Source organism: Canis lupus, chromosome 18 (genome assembly GCF_011100685.1).
Source record: "Canis lupus familiaris isolate Mischka breed German Shepherd chromosome 18, alternate assembly UU_Cfam_GSD_1.0, whole genome shotgun sequence".
Taxonomy (NCBI): domain Eukaryota; kingdom Metazoa; phylum Chordata; class Mammalia; order Carnivora; family Canidae; genus Canis; species Canis lupus.
In genome coordinates this window covers 9,509,821-9,530,481 of record NC_049239.1, presented here as the reverse complement: position 1 = coordinate 9,530,481, position 20,661 = coordinate 9,509,821, and the positions used below count along the sequence as shown (strand labels likewise).

Here is a 20,661-nt window from a genome sequence, read left to right as displayed (position 1 = left end):
AGATGATGTAAAGAAAGAGTTCCCAGTTTAGCCAAGAGTGTGAATTCAAGCAAGGGAGCAATACAAGGTTTATGGGGGAAATGAAATCTTAGTCATCCACAGGCATGTTGTGTGTGTTTTTTTTTTTTTTTTTATTTATTCATGAGTGACACACAGAGAGAGGCAGAGACACAGGCAGAGGGAGAAGCAGGCTCTCTGCAGGGAGCCTAATGTAAGACTTGATCCCAGGACCCCAGGATCATGCCCTGAGCGGAAGACAGAGGCTCAGCCACTGAGCCACCTAGGCACCCCACATGTTGTGTTTATGTGCATCTGAGTGGAAATATCCCGTGGTAACTGGGAAGAGGGACCTGGAAAAAAGTTAGGGCTGGAAATAGAGATTTAGGTATCATCTGCATGAAGACAACACGATTGCTTAGATGAATGAAAGAGAACAAAGAAAATTGGGACCGGAAGGAAGAGGTAAAAGAATTAATAAAAGAAACAAATGGTTAAAGAGGTATTAAAAATCCAATAACTACGGGAGCATGGGATGTAAAAATAGAATAGTCAATAGCATCAAATGCACAGAGAGCAGGTAGGATGAGGACTCTGAAAAGAATTTTGGGTAGCAGTCACTGAAGACTCTTGGCCATTGGGTAAGAAAAGGTGCTGGTGAACAAGTCCTGCTGAAAGACCTCTCTGGGTTCCTCATGGCCCAGCAGAAATCCAATATCCTTAGCACAGTAGACAAGACACCTTGCACTCTGGTTCTAACCTTCTTTTCCTATTTCATCTTTCACCACTCAGGGCACAGGAGCTTTTTTAGATTCTTTCCAAGTGGGGTCTTTGCATACCTGGCCCTCTCTGGAAGACCCTTCTTTCCATCTTCCAAATGAAAATGCTAAACTCATCATTCAGCAGCTGGCTCAAATGTCACCTGGCTTTTGAACTCTTTCCTGACTGCCCCAGGCCCAGTTCAGGTCTCCTTTTTGGTACTTCAGGCTGTACACTCATTTTTGTCTCAGCATCTAGCATTGCAAATCAGCAGTTTCCTTAAGCTGTGTTCTCCATCAGGCTGTATAATCTTTGAAAACAGGGATGTTTTTATTGTTGTAATCCCCATGACTGGGACAAAACAAACTATTGCTAAAAGCATCAGGAATGAATGAATGTGTATTAATGTAAGGAGATATATCTTGAGGTATATAGGATGGAAGTGAAGAAGCATCTTAGTGCTAAGTGAAACAAGCCAGACACAGAAATACAAATACTGCATGATCTCACTTATGCATGGAATCTCAAAAGTTAAACTCACAGAACCAGAGTGTTGAATGGTGGTTTCCCAGGACTACGGTGTGAGAGAAATGGGGCAAAACCAGTCAAAGAGTACCAGCTTTCAATTATAAGATGAAAAGATTCTGAGAATTCAATGTATAGCATGGTTATTGAAGACAACGCCATATTTTATACTTCAGTGTTCTTAGGTAGGTCTTAAATGTTCTTGCCACACACATACACATACACGTACACACATATCAATGGTAACCATGAGGTGAAGGATGTATAAATTAATCTGATTGTGGTAATCATTTTATGATGTATAAGTAGATTCAATCACTGAACTACACTGTACTCTAAAAACCATGTTGTACAAACTCAATATATACAATTTTTATTGATCAGTTACACCTCAAAAAAGTTTGGGGGGGTACAAAGCTTTATGAATTTGAGCAACGTAATTTCTCCAAACCTGAGTTTCCTATTGGTCATATGAGAATAATACTTCCTCTACAGTGTGCTTGTGAGGATAAAAGCTATAAGATATACACCAAACAACTTAGTAGCCAGCATTTAATGATCATTAATGTTAGCATTATTTCCAACGCCATCTTCATGGCCCTCTATCTCTTAGTTTCTCTCTGGTCTTGGATTTGGCTGCAACTTTAATCCATTCTCTAAAGAAAAGAGTTTTTTTGTTTGTTCTTTAAGTCTGATTTTGACGCTAAGAAATTTAAACTCAGGTCCATCTTCAGGTACCAGTGTATCATCTACCTGAATGATTCAATCTGAGTAGCGATACCCATTCTGACAGCAAGTGAATTCAGCAAAAATCTTAAATTTAAAATATGGGTTAATTTAGCAAGTTCACAATTAAGTCTGAATTGTTTTAAGAGTTCCCAGAAACTTTGCAGAGGAGGCTCTAGCTTTGAGGCTCACTACACTGCATCTGAGGACACCTTTCCTGTCTTATTTTCAGTATTGTATTGCCCTAAGTGATTTAGAATAGCTCTTACCATTTTTTTTTTAGCAGCATTTTTGTGGTTAACAAAAACATGTGCTTACAGCTTTTTTTGCATAGATAAAGGAAAGGATCCCACATCAGATTTAGATCAAGAGATAGATTTTCAGAAGAAAATGATGGATGCGTCCTCTGGGAGCAGCAGAATGCCGCGATGTTCCATCTCTGGCCGCTTGAGTTGAAGGCATTCATGAACACGTCCATGCCCACGCCCACGCCAATACACAAACAGTGGTCACAACTGCAGCTCCAGACACTACCTCTCTCCTCAGTCTCATTTCCAAAGTGCATTTGTTGTTTTCCATAACATGAAATAAATCCCTCTCTTTTGCCCAGTGGTGAAAAGCTTATATAAATACTAAAACTTCATCCATTCCCCTGAGTTTTCTGTTGGCAAGCCTGCAGCTAAGGGTTTGTTTGGATCCTGACATGCATTTTCTGTGCAGATCTTTCAGGCCACTTGGGTGAGTCCAGTGGTGATAAATTCACTTGTCTTGCAAATTTATCAGGTTAACCACGATAACACTCTGCTTATGGAACCTTAAATAATTGACACCATGAGTGACAAGGCTCCAGGTTCAAAGTATCTCTTTTATTCTTTCAGCATATATCATTCTGGTGACATATATGTCTTAGGAAGTCTTGGCCAGGAGATGATTTTAACAGTCATTGAAAGGAAAATAAGGATGTAAAGAATCGATTAGTGTAAGACATTTTATCTTGCACAGTGACGTTCCCATGAAAAAATGTTTTTCAGTATGTAGAAGTTAGGTATTTGTGTCCTAAGTAGGGATGGTTAACACTACTGGCTGTAATTAAAATGTATAATGAAAAATCTTCAGTCATCAGACAGATCAGAAAAGTATCCTCCAAGTATTGATATTTTACCCTTGTTTTAAACAGTGGAAGAAGTAGTGCCTTTCTCCAATATAATTTCATGGAATCTGCCAATCTAATATTAATTCTAGTTATGTCTAAGATTGCTGAATGGAAGTCCATGAATACTAACTATTTCTACTATATTTCCACTTGTCCTTCTATAGTAATGAAGCCTTCTCCTTGCTGCCAGTAACCTATTTTACCTAATGCTTTTAGAAAACCTCTTTTCACCTAGATTATTACTTAACTAGAAATAGTTTGCTATTATAATAATTAGTAATTCTGAATTCGTCATATATTGCAAACTATGTTATTTTGAGGATTCAAGATTTTCTGTTTCACTGTCTTAACAAGAAGAAATATAAAACAGTGACTCTCATTAATGAATTGGATCCCCTTTCCTCAAGACCTCGTAGAGAAAATAAAGGCAATCAAGTAAGTTGTCTGTGAAGTCTGATTTTAAATTATAGAAAAAACAAAACAGAGGTAAAGGACTTGACTGGATTTGAGTGTTGTTGGCTAAACTGATATATATTGGTCTTCATATGCCTAGATGTGTTCTGATTAGTAAATCATATTCCAGGAAAGTAGCTGAGGTTGTTTTTAGGCCAATGGTTGTGGCTGTTAATTTTGGTGTACTTTTAATACAATGGAAGTAGAACATACAGCTGTCTTTTAAAACAACTACATTTGTTTATTTTTTGTTTTGAGAAATAATTTAGTTTATCAAACTACCTTAAACTGATGTGCTAGGCCTGAGACCTAAAAAAACACTTTGCATGATGACATTATGTTCAAAATTGTGATACCATTATTATATTATAAAGTGCTCAATACAACAATTGAAGCTCAGTTAAAACCATTTCCCAGGGCAGCCCGGGTGGCTCAGTGGTTTAGCGCTGCCTTCAGCCCAGGGTGTGATCCTGGAGACCTGGGTTCGAGTCCCACGTCGGGTTCCCTGCATGGAGCCTGCTTCTCCCTCTGCCTGTATCTCTGCCTCTTTCTCTCTCTCTGCATCTCTCATGAATAAATAAGTAAAATCTTAAAAAAAAAAAATTTCCCACACAATCTGTCTTCTCCAGTGGACTCTCTGTCAAAAAGCACACAGGGACAGAAATAGGAGTGATTATATCTCTGATGGTGGACTTTCAAACAATGGGCTCTGAGTGGCTATTCTTACCACTCCAGGGCAAGTCGTGTTGTTTCATTGTAGGTAACATTCTCAAATCTAGGAGCAAAGAAAGCCTAAGAAACATATTTTTGTCGTTACTGGTTGCTTCAAAAGAGGGCCATATGAGAAAAAAATTTTGTGTTACATTATTTGTAAAAATACATCTTTTTTTTTTTTTTTGGTCTGTTCCTAGGTTTGAAAAAGAAATGACCAGCAAGTGGTTATACCTCTTTGAAGGCAGTGGAGTTGCGTACGGCCCAATCAACAACATGAAGGAAGTATTTGCAGAACCCCAGGTTTGGCTTTTTGAAGTTTTTAGTACATTGAAGTTAAAAACACAAGAAATTGCCTCTCTCTGTCTCTCTCTCTCTCTCTCTTTTTAATCCAGATTGATTCATAGACATGCACGTGAGCTATTAGTCTTGAGCTTAAGTAACATGAGGTGATTTTTGACGGTTACATTAGACTGTGGGTCTGAAGTAAAAAGAATCAATTTAGAACTGGCTGTCTACAATCATACTTTCATGTCCATCAGATCTGATATATTTCTGCAGTAGCCTCTACATAAAGTTTGCAAGGTCAGGACATTTTGTTTTTCCAGAAAAATGGGAAATGTAGACAATTGAGAGGTTGGGATCGGGCCCTCAGAGATCATTCTCTATGGAAGGAAGTATGACAACTTTTACAATTACAGCCCACATGTCACCAGGTGACTATCTTAAAATGTACACAAAACAAGTCATAGTTAATTTTGCAAATGAGGGACTTTTATATGTTTTGATTAATAAAGCATGTTATTTGTGAAGAATCAATTGTACTTGAATAGAGATTTGTACTGTACAATCTTTTAGGTTTCTTCTTGGGCTCCAGGAATAAGGATCACCTGAAAAAAATAGTATTTTTTTCTCTAACATTGTTCAAATTATTATTTTTAGATATCAAAATAATTTTTGATTCTGTTACTTTAATTAATATCACCACAAGCAATTAAGTGTTTCTCAGATTCACATATTCATCCCAAAAGGTAGAGGAATTCCATTTTTCCATCAAGTTTCGCTATGATTATTCACATATTGTGTCAGTTTCCAACATTTTACGATTGTACGTCTGAAAAAGAATCTTTATATTGTAACAGATTTTTCTTTGAAGTGTATGATTGAAAATGGAATATGATTGTTTCTAAGGGAGGAGAACCTTGGAAGCTGACCTGACTCTTTAACTTGGGTACCTATATTTTACATGAGTATCTGCCTCAAGGAGAAATGACATGTATTTAATTCAATGTTTACAATATCTCTGGGAGAAAAAGAGTGAATGAATCCAGGAATTCTGTTGGGTGTTATTTTCCTGCCAAGATCATGAATAGGGCAAGGCTCTGTCCATAAAAATATGATGGCCGATAAGTATTTGAGATCAAGGGGCCCACTGGATGCATACCGAGTTGATGTGACAGGGTCCTCACCCCATCAGTGGATCAATGCCTGGTGATTAATGCATCTTTGCCATGAGGCAGCAGTGCGCACACTCTGAAATGTACTAGACCTGGAGGGCCAGTGTTCTCACTTCGTAACCTCGAACGAGGCCAAGCTTTGGCTTCAAGTTGTTGTGGAGGAATGGGTGGGTTTTACTTTTATTTTCCTGCTTAACATGGCACTGAAGTGTGTAGGACTTGGTGTTTAACTCGATTTGAGGACACATTTCTCTAGAGATCATTCCTGAGAGTTTTATCATCAGTGTTTGTGTCGCTCTACCCATGTTTCTTCGGGCAGAAAGACAGAATAAAGAACGTTACTTTAAAAATTGCTGGGTATATTCTAATGTCAACCATTTCTTAGGTTTTCTTTTTTTTTTTTTTTTTGATGTTTAAACATTATTTTTATTTTTATTTTTTTTTAATTTATTTTTTATTGGTGTTCAATTTACTAACATACAGAATAACCCCCAGTGCCCGTCACCCATTCACTCCCACCCCCCGCCCTCCTCCCCTTCTACCACCCCTAGTTCGTTTCCCAGAGTTAGCAGTCTTTACGTTCTGTCTCCCTTTCTGATATTTCCCACACATTTCTTCCCCCTTCCCTTATATTCCCTTTCACTATTATTTATATTCCCCAAATGAATGAGAACATATAATGTTTGTCCTTCTCCGACTGGCTTACTTCACTCAGCATAATACTCTCCAATTCCATCCACGTTGAAGCAAATGGTGGGTATTTGTCATTTCTAATAGCTGAGTAATATTTCTTAGGTTTTCATGAACAAGGAACCATGCTCACTTTATGGGCTGCTTCAGATTGAATACAGGACAATGAGGTTTTTCATTCCTGGTTTTCTCTTGTAGTTCAGTTTAATTACTACTTGTTGTATCTCAACTCCTTTGGACCAGCATGAAGTTTCTGATATTGGTATTCAGCATATTTTTAGTATTTCAGTCATTTTTCAGATGGAGAAGATTGATATTGATACCAACTTTTGCTACAACCCCAAGAGTCTCTGAAAATTGTCTTCTTATCCACCAAAAAGTAGGTCCTGTTACAATTCTAACATCAAAAATTCTTACCCATACAGTGACAGTTACTGACAATCGTGCCCTAGTAGAGAGAGGAGGGTTGGTCTCTTTTATATATAATTTCATTCTCTGCAGTTTAAATACCAAATATTTATTAAATAAATAAATAAATAAATAAATAAATAAATAAATAAATAAATAAATACCAAATATCCACATAAAATTTATCCGGAGTTTTAGAAAGACTAGAGAGAAACATAGTACTGTTACATTTTAAAAATGAGCACAGATGACTCTGGCAATTGTATGTAGGGCTGTTGGGCACAAGAGGTAAGGGTACTGTATTTCCCTAAGGTCAGCTCTTTTAAAAAGAATCCTGTGTAATTTTGAATTTTGGAAGGAAAGTAAAATGCGAAAAAACCAGGGAGTTGTTTGTTAGGACTGCTTTAAAAATTTCATGCAACATGTACCTAGTGCTAGGGATTTAGCATGAATTGACTAATTCTCTTCCCACCTGAAAAATAAATTTAAAATCGACTTAGACGGCAGGTACACAGTAAATATTGTTGATGCATGAATCACTGCATGAATGAGTTGGCTAACTCTGCAAAGTATGGGATTTCCAGATGATCAAGGGGCTATTGTGCAGCCCAGAGTGGGGCTCTATCTATAGTGCTGGCTGGAAGGAAAGCTTTTGGAAAGTGTAGCCTAATGGTTAGGACCATGGAGTCAAAATTGTTGAGCAGTTTTATAAACTTTACTAGCCTTCAGTTTTCTTGACAGAAAGTGGTATAATAGAATCTTTTCTCTATATTGTTGTGTTGCAAGAGATAATGTTTATCAAGGGCAGTAGGGATTGCCAGAGATAAAGGCTCAATACACCGTAGTAGCTCTGGTTATGACAGTACCCTTTGAGGTTATATTTTGGTTAAAAAACACTTTGTTTTACTTACCTTTATTTGGTGGCTACAAACCAATTCAGTGTGGCTCTGGGACCTGGGGATCACTAGCTTCAAATCAAGCTGTAATATTCTTTTAAGAAAAGGCATCTGCACACTCTGCCAAGAAGTTCTCAACCCTTCATCATTTCTGATTGCTGAAATTCCTCTTATTTTTAATTTTCTGTAGAAGTATCATTTCCGTTTAAGGTGTCCTCCCTTGTTTTTCCCCCGATGAGTTGTAGAGTTTCTTGGCCCTGGGTACATGGAACCGGCCACTTGTGTTCAGATGTGGGACCGCACCGCTGGCGCCCGTGGCTGGCTCTCTGTGTGTACTGTGCCAGCACAGCTGCTAGTTCAACTGAAAATTGATTTGGGTGAGGTACAAGGCCTGGAACATGGCACAGGAAGTGAGGCTTTGATGAAGTGAAGAGGGGTATGTTTAACCAAAAAAAAAAAAAAAAAGTTAGAAGCATCAAAGTACAGGAGAGGATTATCAAGTGAACCATTCACATTTCATCTGTGGGTTGAGCTGGGTAGACAAAAGAAATTCACTTGATCGTAGAAGTTATTTCTAACCTAAATAATTTCATCATGGTCTCATGTTCTGGGGAAACTGGATTATTATTATTTTTTGACTCAACTGAAGGAAATAGATGATTTTTTTCCCCCTTGGATAGATGTGAAGTTGTCTACCTTTTATCCTCCGATTATATGCTGCAGACTCTGCACAGTTGAAAGGATCCTACAAGCATCCACTGTTCAAAGTCAATCAAAAATACTATGGGGGTTTTGGTCTGTATTTACTGATAGCTTTGAGAAATTTTGACCTAAAAGCCTTTTAGTGGTAGTTTTGTTGTTTCTCCCTCAGTGGAAAACCCTGTATATTCTATAGAAGTATAATACAGATTATCTGCATATAGATTTTAAGAGTCATTTTTTAACGGCTTTCTCAAAATATCTTTTTTTAATCAGGCCAAGATTGTGCAGTACATTAAAGGAATTCTTAAAAAGTTTAAAAAACTTGCTAGATGACCTCAGTATGGTCCTATTTAACATACCCTGGGGAACATGTGCATGAAATACATTGTGGTTTGAGGTTTTCCAACCCAAACAAACTTAAAAGAAAATGCAGCTTTTAATAGAAACTATTCAGATTCCTGCAAAAATAGGTATGGATCCCACCACTGAGAGCATTTAACAGCATCATTATCTACCACGAGAATCAAGAGATTGTGTTATCCTGTTTTTTCTGTTTTGCTTAAGACTGTGTATCTGGCGATTCTGAATATATTCTTTGACCTACGCAATTAAAAAATAGAGAGATATGAATGACTGAATCTTTGATTAATGCTTTTTTTTTTTCCTCCTTGATGCCATGACCCGTGGGTGGGGGAAGAGAGGGCAAAAGGAGTCGCCAAACTGGTGTTATTTAAGAGTCTTCACATTTCTACCACACAAGTTGAATACATCAGGTGTAAGACATCACCCTGAAGCATCACTTCTGAGAACTATTGGGAGGGAAGAATCAGAACTGAAATATCACAGCTGGCCCTGATTTTAGCTAGTGCCAAACACCTGCAGGCTCTAAAAGGATACCAAAACAAAACCCCACCCCGTGGCAGCAAGCCAGCCCTTAACAACCCTTCCTCAACTTTGTATCACCATCAAAATTAATTTAACATTTTCTACAGAAACCTTGTTCTTCCTGTCCCAGGAGGCCATTACAACTCCTTTAGTGAATCTTTCGTATGGGATAAATATGTCATTGAAGCAAACAGAGTGAAGTATTGAAATATTTGATAGCTTAAAATTATCTGTTGTTTTCATATCATTATTTGTGGAAGCTTGTGAAGTTGGAGGTTTTATTAATCTCTAGGCTAGCTCATATTCTCTGAGTGATTTTTTTTTTTTAGCACATTTTGGCAAAATATCTGAGCATCTGGAAAAAAAGCTTTCAATGTTCATATAGTAAGAGTCAGAAGCACCCCAAAATACAAAGCTGTTTTTCAAGCCCTTTCTACACTCATGAATGCACACGCTTCTGCACGCGCGCGTGTATGCACACTCACACACACATGCATTATTGATGGATTTTAGATACGGCCTTCTCAATGACATTGGTTAATATTTATTGAAATGTGGTTGTATAGTCCTGGTGGGCTTATATACCTCAAGCAAAATTATGTCCTTGTGTCTAATCCTGCTGGGAAATGCAGTGCTCCCTGCAACTGGAAAATAGTTGATGAATATCTAGGTAAAAAAATATGTCTGGAAGTAATTCCTGGTAGACAGAGGAAATAAAAAATAAATTTTGTGTGTATCTCTGAACATACATGACACATTTTAGATGGTGAACAAATTCAGATATATTATGTGTGTGTTTGTCTCGTGATACCTGGGTAAAATATTTTAAATTTTTGAAGAAATCATGTGCTTTAGACTTAGATGATTAAATTTAAAATTGGAGTGTTTAAGCCTTCAATTTTATATTAAAACATACAGCATGAGGCAATAATAACTAATTTTATTTTGTTGAATTGAAAAGAATCCTAATCCTAATCCAAGAAGCCTTATCTCTTATTATGTAAGAGGAAACCCATTGAAATGTCAAATAAAAATTAAGGACATAGTATAACATTGCTGGCATTTTATGTTCATTTTTAAAATATAGCTAAGAAATTTGGAGGCACCGGTTTCTTTGAACTATAACACATATATACTTAGATATCAAATTGGAATGCCTTGGACATTACTTGATTGATGTTGATGGAAATAAGATTGTAGAATTTATGTTAAAGAAAAGGGCCTTCTTTACTTTTGATCTTTTAATGAAAATGTGAGAGGCATGGTTCAGGGCAAAGGAGAATGTAATTGCTTATTCACTCAGGCATTCACTCATTCATTCAGCAAATAGTAATTGATGACCATCACGTGCTTCTCCCCATATATATATATGAAATGTATGATACAAGACTATATTATGTATATTATATTATATTATATCTATAGTCTTGTATTAGGTATTTGGCAAGGGAGAGGGTATGATAAAAAACAGTGAATCAACAAAGATAAAGCTATAAAGCATTCAAAGAGGTCCTACAGTCCAGTTCAAGGTAAAGAGTGTCCAGTCACAGAAGAGTTACACATGAATGTTCTGGGTATTTTAGCAGTGAGAAATAATAGGCCTAAGGCATCCTATTTAATAAATTAACAAAAATTTAAAGTCTGACAAAGAGTTGCAAAATGTCTTAATCACTTAAGCACTATTACAGTATCATTGACTTTATTCCCTATTCTGTGCCTTTTATTCCCATGACTTAATCATTTCATAACTGGAAGCCAATATCTCCCAACTTATCGAAGAACTCTTTATCCTTTTAAATACTTTTTGCAATCAGTATGTCATAATACTAATAAATTCTTTCTCGGTGATTGAGAGGAATTTGATGGAGGGTTTCTATTTTTAGTATTCAGTGATTTTGAAATTATTTGTAACCTGAGGATATCTGAAAGTTTCTTTTTCTTTTGTTTATTTTGTAGAGTTATTCTCTCTGTATGTGTTTCTCTTTCTTTTACAGCCAATATTAAAGGTTATGATTTCACAGATTTATTCAAATGAAAACATTTTCCATTATCATTTTATTGCAGTTATTACATGCAAAAGCATTTTAGTTGTATTATTGGTGGTACTGAGCATGAACAATGATTGACAGGGACTGAGAACCACTGACATATGAAGACTTTTCTAAAATGGTTAATAATAAGGGAAGAAGAGATACAAAACAGTGTATTCCAAGCTTACAGGGACCTTAGAATGGAGTTCTACATTCTATTCTGTAAGAACTCAGCAGTTAAAAATGGAGCCTGAGTTTGCAACTGGTCTATTTTATTTTTATTATCTGTGCTTTAGGTATCGTCCTAAGAAACCATTGCTTATTTAAGGACATGAATATTTTCACCTATATTTTCTAAGAGTTTTATAATTTTTACATCTTTTACTCAGTTCTATCATCCATTTTGAGCATGCATGTGTGCATGTGTGTGTACATGCTTATGCTGTAAGGTGTGGAGTCCAAATTCATTATTTTGCATATGGATATGTCCAGTTGTTTTGGATCTTTTGTTAAAAAGACTAATATTTTCCCATTGAATTTTCTTGGTACTGTTGTTCAAAATCAATTAACCATTAATATAAGTGTTAATTTCAGAACTTCGATTATTTAAAAGTGTTTTTATTTATTTCCACATATGCATGTATTTCTCAAACTTTCTAATGTGGATTTCTAATTGCATTCATTGTGTTTGAAAAACATACTTTGAATGATTTCAGCTTCTTCAGATTTATTGAGGTTTATGTTATGTCCCAGCATAGAATCCATTCTGCAGAATGTTCACTGTACTCTTAAGAATGTGTGTTTCACTGGAGTATGCTATAGATGTCTGTTAGATCTTGTTTGTTTTTACCACTGTTTAACTTTTGTATTACTTTGTATTACTTAATTCTTGTATTCTTAATCTTCTGCCTAATTGTTAATACACATTATTGAGAGTTGGGTGTTGAAGTCTTCAACCATTATTCATGAATCATCTGTCTCCTTTTAGTCCTTTTAGTCAGTTTGCTCCATATATCTTGAGCTCAGTTGTTACATGCATATATGCTTACCACTGTTATATCATCTTTAAGAATTCTCCCTTTATCATTATAAGAAATTTCTAGTAAGATTTTTTCATTCTAATATCTATTTCTGATATTAGGATAGCCACTACATTCTTTTATGATTGTTGTTTGTTTTCAATGTACATCTTTTTCATCCTTTCATTTTCAACTTACTTGCACACTTGAATATAATCTCTTATGTAGATAGTATATAGTTGGATCCTGTTTTTTAATCCAATCTGAAAATGTATGCTTTTTGATTGAATTGTTTAAGCCATTTATACTTAGTTATTATTGATATGGTTAGATTTACACCTGAAATTTTGCCTTTCTTTTTATATGTACCTCTTATCTTTTTTATTCTTCTATTCCTTTCATTGTCTTCTTTTGTATTAAGTAGATATTTTCTAGTATAATATTTTAATTCCTTTCATAACTTTAAAAGACATTTTGAGCTTTTTTATTGGTTTCTTTATGGCCAATAATACATACCTTAATTATAAGAATTGACTTCAGCTTCTTTTTATTTGAGTATAGTTGACTCACAATGTTACATTAGTTTCAAGTCTACAACATAGTAATTCAGCAACTTTATAGGTTATGCTGTGCTCACAAGTATAGCTACCATCTGTCACATACAGCACAATTACAATACCACTGACTATATTCCCTATACTGCACTTTTTTTGTTCTTAAAGATTTTATTTATTTAATCATGAGAGACACAGAGTAAACTGCACTGTTTATTCCCAGGACTTATTCATTCCATTACTGGAAGCCTGAATCTTCTACTACCTTTCACCCATAATTCCACTACTGGGTACTTACCCAAAGAAAATGAAAACACTAATATAAAAAATATATGCACCTCCTATGTTTATTTAAGCATTATGTAGAATAATCAAGATATGGGAAGCAACCCAAGTGTCCATCAATAGATGAATGGATAAAGAAAGTGACACACACCCATACATGTATACACACAGTAGAGTGTTACCTAGCCATAAAAATATGAGATCTTGCCATTTGTGATAACATGAATTGACCTAGAGGGTCCTAGAGAAAAACAAATACCATGTGATTCCATCATTATGTGAAATCTAAAAAACAAAATAAATGAATAAACAAAGAAATGCAAAGCAAAATCAGATCTGTAAATCTGATGGTTGCCAGAGGCAAGGGGTGTGGATAGATGGTCAAAAAATAATTGACTTCAGTTTTATGCTGATTTAGTGAAATATGGAAACTACTCATCTATCTAACATTGTTTTATGCTGATTTAATGAAATATGGAAACTACTCATCTATCTAACATCTCTATATATTATAAACTCAGAAATACACTGTTATAATTATTACTCTATACAGTATAATTATATTAAATCTTTCAAGACAGCTGGTCTAGAGAAATGAGAGCAAATATATATTTATAGAATTTTTATATTAATCTTTCTATACTATCTTGTTTTCCTAATTTCTACCTATGGATTTGAGTTAAAGATTTGAGTTGGATCTGATGTCCTTTCCTTAATCCAATACACTCTCTGCTCTTTTCCACTCCTCTTGTGCTATTATTGTTAAATACATTACATTTACATATTATAGGCCCAATAGTACACTTATATACATATTGTATATTGCATTCGTTTTTTAAATCAGTGAAGAAAGGAAAAATACATAATTATATCATTTTTTATAATTGCCTATGTGATTATCTTACTAGTATTCTTTGTGTATCTGTGTATCTGTCTGAGGACTCATAGTGCTGTATGGTATCATTTACTTTCAATTTGAAGAACTTTCTTTGATATTTATTATAAGACTGCTACCAATGAGCTTTCTGTTTTGGTGTAATGAATTATCTTCAGTTTGCCTCATTTGTGAAAGATAGTTTTGCTGGGTACAATATTCTTGTTTGACAGTTTTTTACTTCTAACACTTTTAATATGTTGCTCCACTGCCTTCTGACTTCTGTTATGTCTGATGAGATGTTAGATGTTAATCTTATTGGGCTCCCTGGTATGTTACCAGTCATTTTGCTTTTGCTTCTTTCAGGATTTCCTCTTTGTCTTTGGACATTTTGAGTATGTATGGGTGTGTGAATCTCTGCATTTATCATATGTAGAGTTCATTGAGCTTCTTGGATGTGTAGGCCAATGTTTTTCATGAAATCTGCAAAGTTTTAAGCCATTATTTCTTTGATATTGTTTATCCTTTTCTCAAATCTCCTTCTGGTTCTGCTATTTATGTGTATGGTGGTACTCTTTATGGTGTCTCACACTCTAAGGCTCTGTTCTTTTCTTCATTTTTTCCTCTCATCTTCAAGTTGCATAATCTATATTCATCTACCTCTAAATTTGCTGATTTTTTCTTCTACCAATTCAAATATATGGTTGAGCCCCTCCAGTGAATTTTTCATCTCAGTTATTGTACTTCTTGACTGCAGAATTTCCATTTGGTTTCTCTTAATATTTGGGATATTTCTATCTCTCTATTGATATGATATCTTTGATGAGACGTTGTCCTCATATCTTCCTTTAATTATTTAAGCATGGCTTCCTTTTGTTCTTTGAACATATTTATAATAGCTTCTTTGAAGTTTTTTCCTGCTAAGTCCACCATCTGGGCCTCTTCAAAGGTGGTTTATATTGCCAGCATTTTCCTTCTGTGAATTGGTCACACTTTACTGTTTCTTTGCATGTCTATAATTCTTTGTTGATATCTGGATATATTAGATCCCTTCCAACCCTAAGGGTTGTTTTGCTTGTTGCTTAACAGGTCAAACAATAGTGTCTTGGCTCCCCAATTCTGTGAAGTCTGTTTTCCATGCAATGCAAAGCCACTGAGGTCCCAGCTCATGGTTTCTACTTGCTTTTATGTTTTACCATGGGTCTCTCCTGAGTTGACATAGGCGACTTATTGGGCAAAGTTAGATTCTTAGCCAGTTAGATTTTATCCTTTGTAGCTGGTTGTATGATGTGGAAGCTGCTTCCACAGTCAAGGGAGTTTACTTCTTTACTCTATTTTTCTCTCCTTCTGGCCAGGGACTAATAGCTTGGGGATTCCCTCTGTGATTGCTTTTGAGAGAGCACAACCTTGGGCACTCATACATTTGCCCAGACTTCCAAAGAGAAGTGTGATTTGATTTTTTTCTAAAAGATTTTTATTTATTGATGAGAGACACAGAGAAAGAGAGAAAGGCAGAAACACAGGCAGAGGGAGAAGCAGGCTTCCTGCAAGGAGCCTGATGTGGGACTCCATCCCAGCACTCTGGAATCACACCCTGAGCTGAAGGCAGATGCTCAACCACTGAGCCACCCAGGCATCCCTGATTTGATTTTTTAAGGACAGCTTCCTAGACATCACTCCTGGATCAGAGTAGCTTACTTAAGTCAGTGTTTGGTCAGAGATTGTTAGAGCCCATGCCAGTGAGGCTTTTGACACGCTAATTGGTCAGGTTGCAACATGGTGAATGCTTTCAGGTCTGTCTCCACATCTTGCTATGATTGCTCCTAATGGGTACAGCCTAGCATGCAGACACCCCTTCTTTAACCTAAGAGTTGATTGTGATCCCAAGAGGGCTTTTCTCAAAGGTTTCTTTCCCTGGTTCTCTCTTAAATTTTTGGTGGTTGTCTGCTGTTTTGCCTGTGTTCTGGAGCTACCAGCTTTATTTTAATTGCTCTCCACAAAAATATCTATTGTTTCCAACAACCTTCTTAGGTCATTAGGCATGGAATTTCCATTCTATCTTTCTTTTTTTTCCCCATTCTATCTTACAAAAATTCCCTTCAGGGAGAGCTGAGGAGCTCTTTATTTTTATGATCTACTATGTCCTTCTGTTTCTACATGCCTGGAATATAGCTCCTGCAGGATGGCCTAAGGAAAGTCAGAGATAAATTAACCTATCTCTAATGGGATGAAACCATAGTCTCAGAGTGATACCTGGGCAGAGGAAGATCCCATTATCTTGGCCTCACCTGCTTGGAGTAGAGTGCTGGGTTAAAGCTTTCATAACATGGAATTATGGAGATTGGTTGTGGTGGTGAAGAGGGGATGTCAGTGGAGGAAGCCATGGCTCAAATGCCAGACTCTCACTTCTTTCCAAGACTGAGTAGATTTTCTTGAGAGGATATTTCTTCATCTGCTGTATACCCATACAATAACTTCCAGAAACTTTTAATTAGTTTTAAAAATAATTTCCACGAGCTAATCTGTGTCATGGAGAAAAGGGTCTGTTGAGCAGTTAATTCCATCATTTCAGAAGTCCTACCCATTTGCATTCCACCCTGTTTTTCCAGAACTTCCTGAAGTTCTTTACTCTATCAGAATATCCATGTGCTAAATTTCATTTACTTTGTACTTTGTGCTCACCCTCTTTCCACTCATTCTTGCGCCTTTAAAAAGGTCTGACTGTGCTCTACTGGGCTTCTTAGTCTCCTTGTCTTACCTTGCTAGGTTTGGTCTTCCACTTATTGCTCCTTTTGAAAGACACATGTAAACGTTTTACGGTAGTGTTTTTAGAGTGTTCGCCGAAAGAACACCTGGGTTAGAATCATCCTGGGGCCTTGTTAAAATTCATTTTTCTGGAGCTAACCAAGCCCAGTGGTTTTAATGTCTTTGGATGAGGTTCAGGAATTGGCTTATGTAGATTTCCCAGAATGATTCTGGTACAAACTGTATTTTGTGAACCATTTAGGGGATGGTAGAAGATTAAGTTGGAAGTATAACTTCGGTCCTAATCATGAAGTACCTCAAACATTACTCTGAAAGGATTTGGATTTTCCCTGTGGGCTAAGTGTTGGAAACAAAAATGGCCTTATATTGGCCTTATGTATTATATGTGCATATATAGTACTAAGTATCTTCTGTGTCCTCTCACTTTCCTTGATGTACCTCCACTTGTGTTACAGCCACTTTGTGTGCCCCTCACTCACTCACTAAGGACTTAGGGTCCTCATCCTTTATCAGTCTGTTTTCTCTCCTTTCTTTACCTCTGATTCCCTACCCATTCAATATAACCTTATCTATCCTTCCCCTCAAAGATCTTTTTTTTAAATAATAAATTTATTTTTTATTGGTGTTCAATTTGCCAACATACAGAATAACCCCCAGTGCTCATCCCGTCAAGTGCCCCCCTCAGTGCCTGCCACCCAGTCACCCCCATCCCCCGCCCTCCTCCCCTTCCACCACCCCTAGTTCGGAGAAGAAATGGGTAGGAAATATCAGAAAGGGAGACAGAACATGGAAGACTCCTAACCCCTCAAAGATCTTAAAGCATCACTTTGTTTCTCCTTCTTCCAGATAAAAACTTAAAAGACAATTTCAGCAATCCAAACGAATTTCTAAAGCAGATCCTGTGTGTAGGGAGTTATTTTTAATGTGACTGCCCCTTTTACCTGCTTCTCTGTACTGCCTTCCACTCATGCCAAAAAAAAAAAAAAAAATGGACAGTAGCCTTATACCTAATTTCTGAAAATTATCAACCCCTAAAATTCTTAAAGACGGTCAGCCTTATATAGGCATTGATTGAAAGTGATTAAAAATGGATAAAGGATTTAAATAGACACTTGTCCAAAGAAGATATACAAATGGCCATTGAGCACATGTAAAGATGCTCAGCATCATAAATTATTAGGGAAATATAAGTCAAAATTATAGTGTGATATAACAAGAATGACTGTAATGAAAAAGACAGTAACTAATGTTGTTAAGGGTGTACATGAATTGGAACCCTCACGCAGTGCTGGTGACAATATGAAATGGTGAAGCTGCTTTGGAAAATAGTTTGGCAGTTCTTCAAAATGTTAAACATGCAGTTACCATCTGACCCAGCCACTTCAGTCCTAGGTATAAGAATTGAAAAAATAGTGTTTGTACAAAATGTGCCCACATATGTTCATGGAAGCTTTATTCATAATATTTAATAAGACACAAACAGCCTAAATTTTCATCAGTAGATGAATGGATAAAACAAAATGTGGTATATCTATGTAGTGGAATATTATTAATCCATAAAAGGGTACAAAGTACTGATATGTGCTAGAGCATGAATCCCCCTTGAAAACATTATGCTAAGTGCAGGGAAATACACATAAAAGGCCACCTATTGTATGACTCTATTTATATGAAATGTCCAGAATAGATAAACCTATGCAGAAAGACAGAAAGTACATCAGTGGTTTCCAGGTCCTAAGGGAAGGAGAGGGAAAGGGGAGTGGTTGCTAAGGAGTGTGGGGTTTCCTTCTGGAGTGATGAAAATGTTCTAGAATTAGATAGTGGTGATGGTCGCACAAACTTCAGATTATTTTTAAAGTCATTGAGTTATATACACTTCAAGAGGATCAATTTTATTGTATATAAATTATTTCTCAAAATTAAAACAAAAAGATACCATAAAAGGTTAGAAATTCACTGTCAAAGAACAAATCAGTGTGAGGAAGGTTTAATTTGTTGTATGAAGATGAATATGGAAAATAGCCTGAGTTAGATCTTGAGTTTTATGAAAGAGTAGGATATCTCATATACTCCCTTAAAGCTGGTTCCTTTGTGTTTATTGGCCTTTGTGTCCCTAATTACAAGCACAGCGTAGACCTACAATGTAATTGTAAACAAGATGAATAGAATATCCATACATTCTTGTTATTGTCCCACAGATCACTGAGACCTTGTTCATTTTTATTCAGTTGTTTTTCCCTCCATTTTTCACATGACATTGGTCATATCAAGATAATTGGGTTCAGACTAAGTTCTGATTAGCTTTTGAAGGGAAATGATTCTAATGTCAATTCAATTTTCTAGCCTTTTGCAAGGCTATCCAAAGCTGAGGTGTGTATATACCGCCTCATAGGCAGTCTGGGCTCTGGGTGGTGGTGTATCTGTTAATTCAGTTCTCAAAGCGTGGTTTGTTGAGCTTGACGTATAGATGTGTCCAGATGTTCAGAAGTAATGTAATGCAGTCATATTCCCAAGTTCCTCCCTCAAGATTTCCTTGGTAATTTCTAGTTTCCTGGGGTGCCTCTTTTTGGTCCTCTGGCCAGATACTATAGCTTTAGTTATGCTATTCTCCTATTCACTTTCACGACTGCACCTGTCTTTGGGGCCCAGTGGCAACAGGATCGTGAGGGAAAAAGTGCAATCAGATTTGTGTCCACTTTTTGAAACTACAGTTACATCCAACTTCAAGGACAGTTCTCTTTTCCTAGGATTTTGGCTTTTGCTGGCTCCCATTGCCTCTTCCTGTCAAAGTGCTGCTACCCTGTCACCACAACATTGTTTGAGAGCTGAGGGTAGGAGATTAGAGAAAAGAAAGAAAAGAAATGGGGGGTTTCCACACTCTTTGAATGTTATGCATTCCCTTTCCCATTCCTTGAACCAGAACTAAAAGGCTTCTTCCAGTGCTTTCCTTGTCTGCATCTATCTTAATCCATTCGGGCTGCTATCACAAAAATACCATAGACTGTGTCACTAATAAATAACAGAAACTTATTTGTCACATTTCTGGGGGCTGGAAGTCCAAGATCAAGATGCTGGCATATTTGGCTACTAGTGAGGACCCACTTCCTGGTTCAGAGCGGGCTGTTTTCAATGCTTTGTCCTCTCCTGGTGGAAGGGGTGAGGGAGTTCTCTGAGGTCTGCTTTATAAGGGTGTCAATCCCATTCCTGAGGGCTCCACCCTTGTGAGTCTACCCTCAGGACTCCACCTCCAAGTACCATCTCATCCATGGACTAGATTTCAACAGAAGACTCAGGAGGGGGAACGTGGGGGATGGACACAAACGTTCAATCTATACTAAAGTCCAGGTGCTCACTTCTTTGTTTCCTATGTGACAAGTTCAGACCAGGGGATACAGCAGTAAAAAAATTGGTAAACTTACTGCTTGTATGGTGGTATTTGAATTCTGTTCTTCCCCAATCCATCTGCTCCTGTTTACTTTTGAATCCTCAAATAGCTGCTCCATGTATTCTGTCGAGGTTTTTTAGCCACATTCAGTGGGAGACAGCGTAGAGTATACTTATTTCTCTGTAGTACCCAGAACCTGAATGTTTCAACTTCAAAGCAAAATTTCTTACTATTTTTAGAAGAGTTCCTGAATAATTAACCCTGACATAATTAAGTAGAAGTGCTCAAAAAGTTCCTGTACTTTGCAACTGCTTAGTCATTCAAAATAGGATTTTCATGAAATGCATAATCAAAACAAAACGTAGAAATAAATTGAATGGAAAAGG

General features: G+C 36.6%; 1 protein-coding gene across 2 annotated transcripts in view; it reads left to right on the top strand.

The window, feature by feature from the left end:
- The window catches only part of SUGCT (succinyl-CoA:glutarate-CoA transferase), a 714,309-nt gene that overhangs the window by 346,322 nt on the left and 347,326 nt on the right, over window positions 1-20,661 (top strand). For both annotated transcript variants that reach the window (XM_038562658.1, XM_038562657.1), the window contains one exon: window positions 4,525-4,627. In XM_038562658.1, coding sequence (XP_038418586.1) covers window positions 4,525-4,627 — 103 coding nt within the window. The remainder of the gene's footprint in view (window positions 1-4,524; window positions 4,628-20,661) is intronic.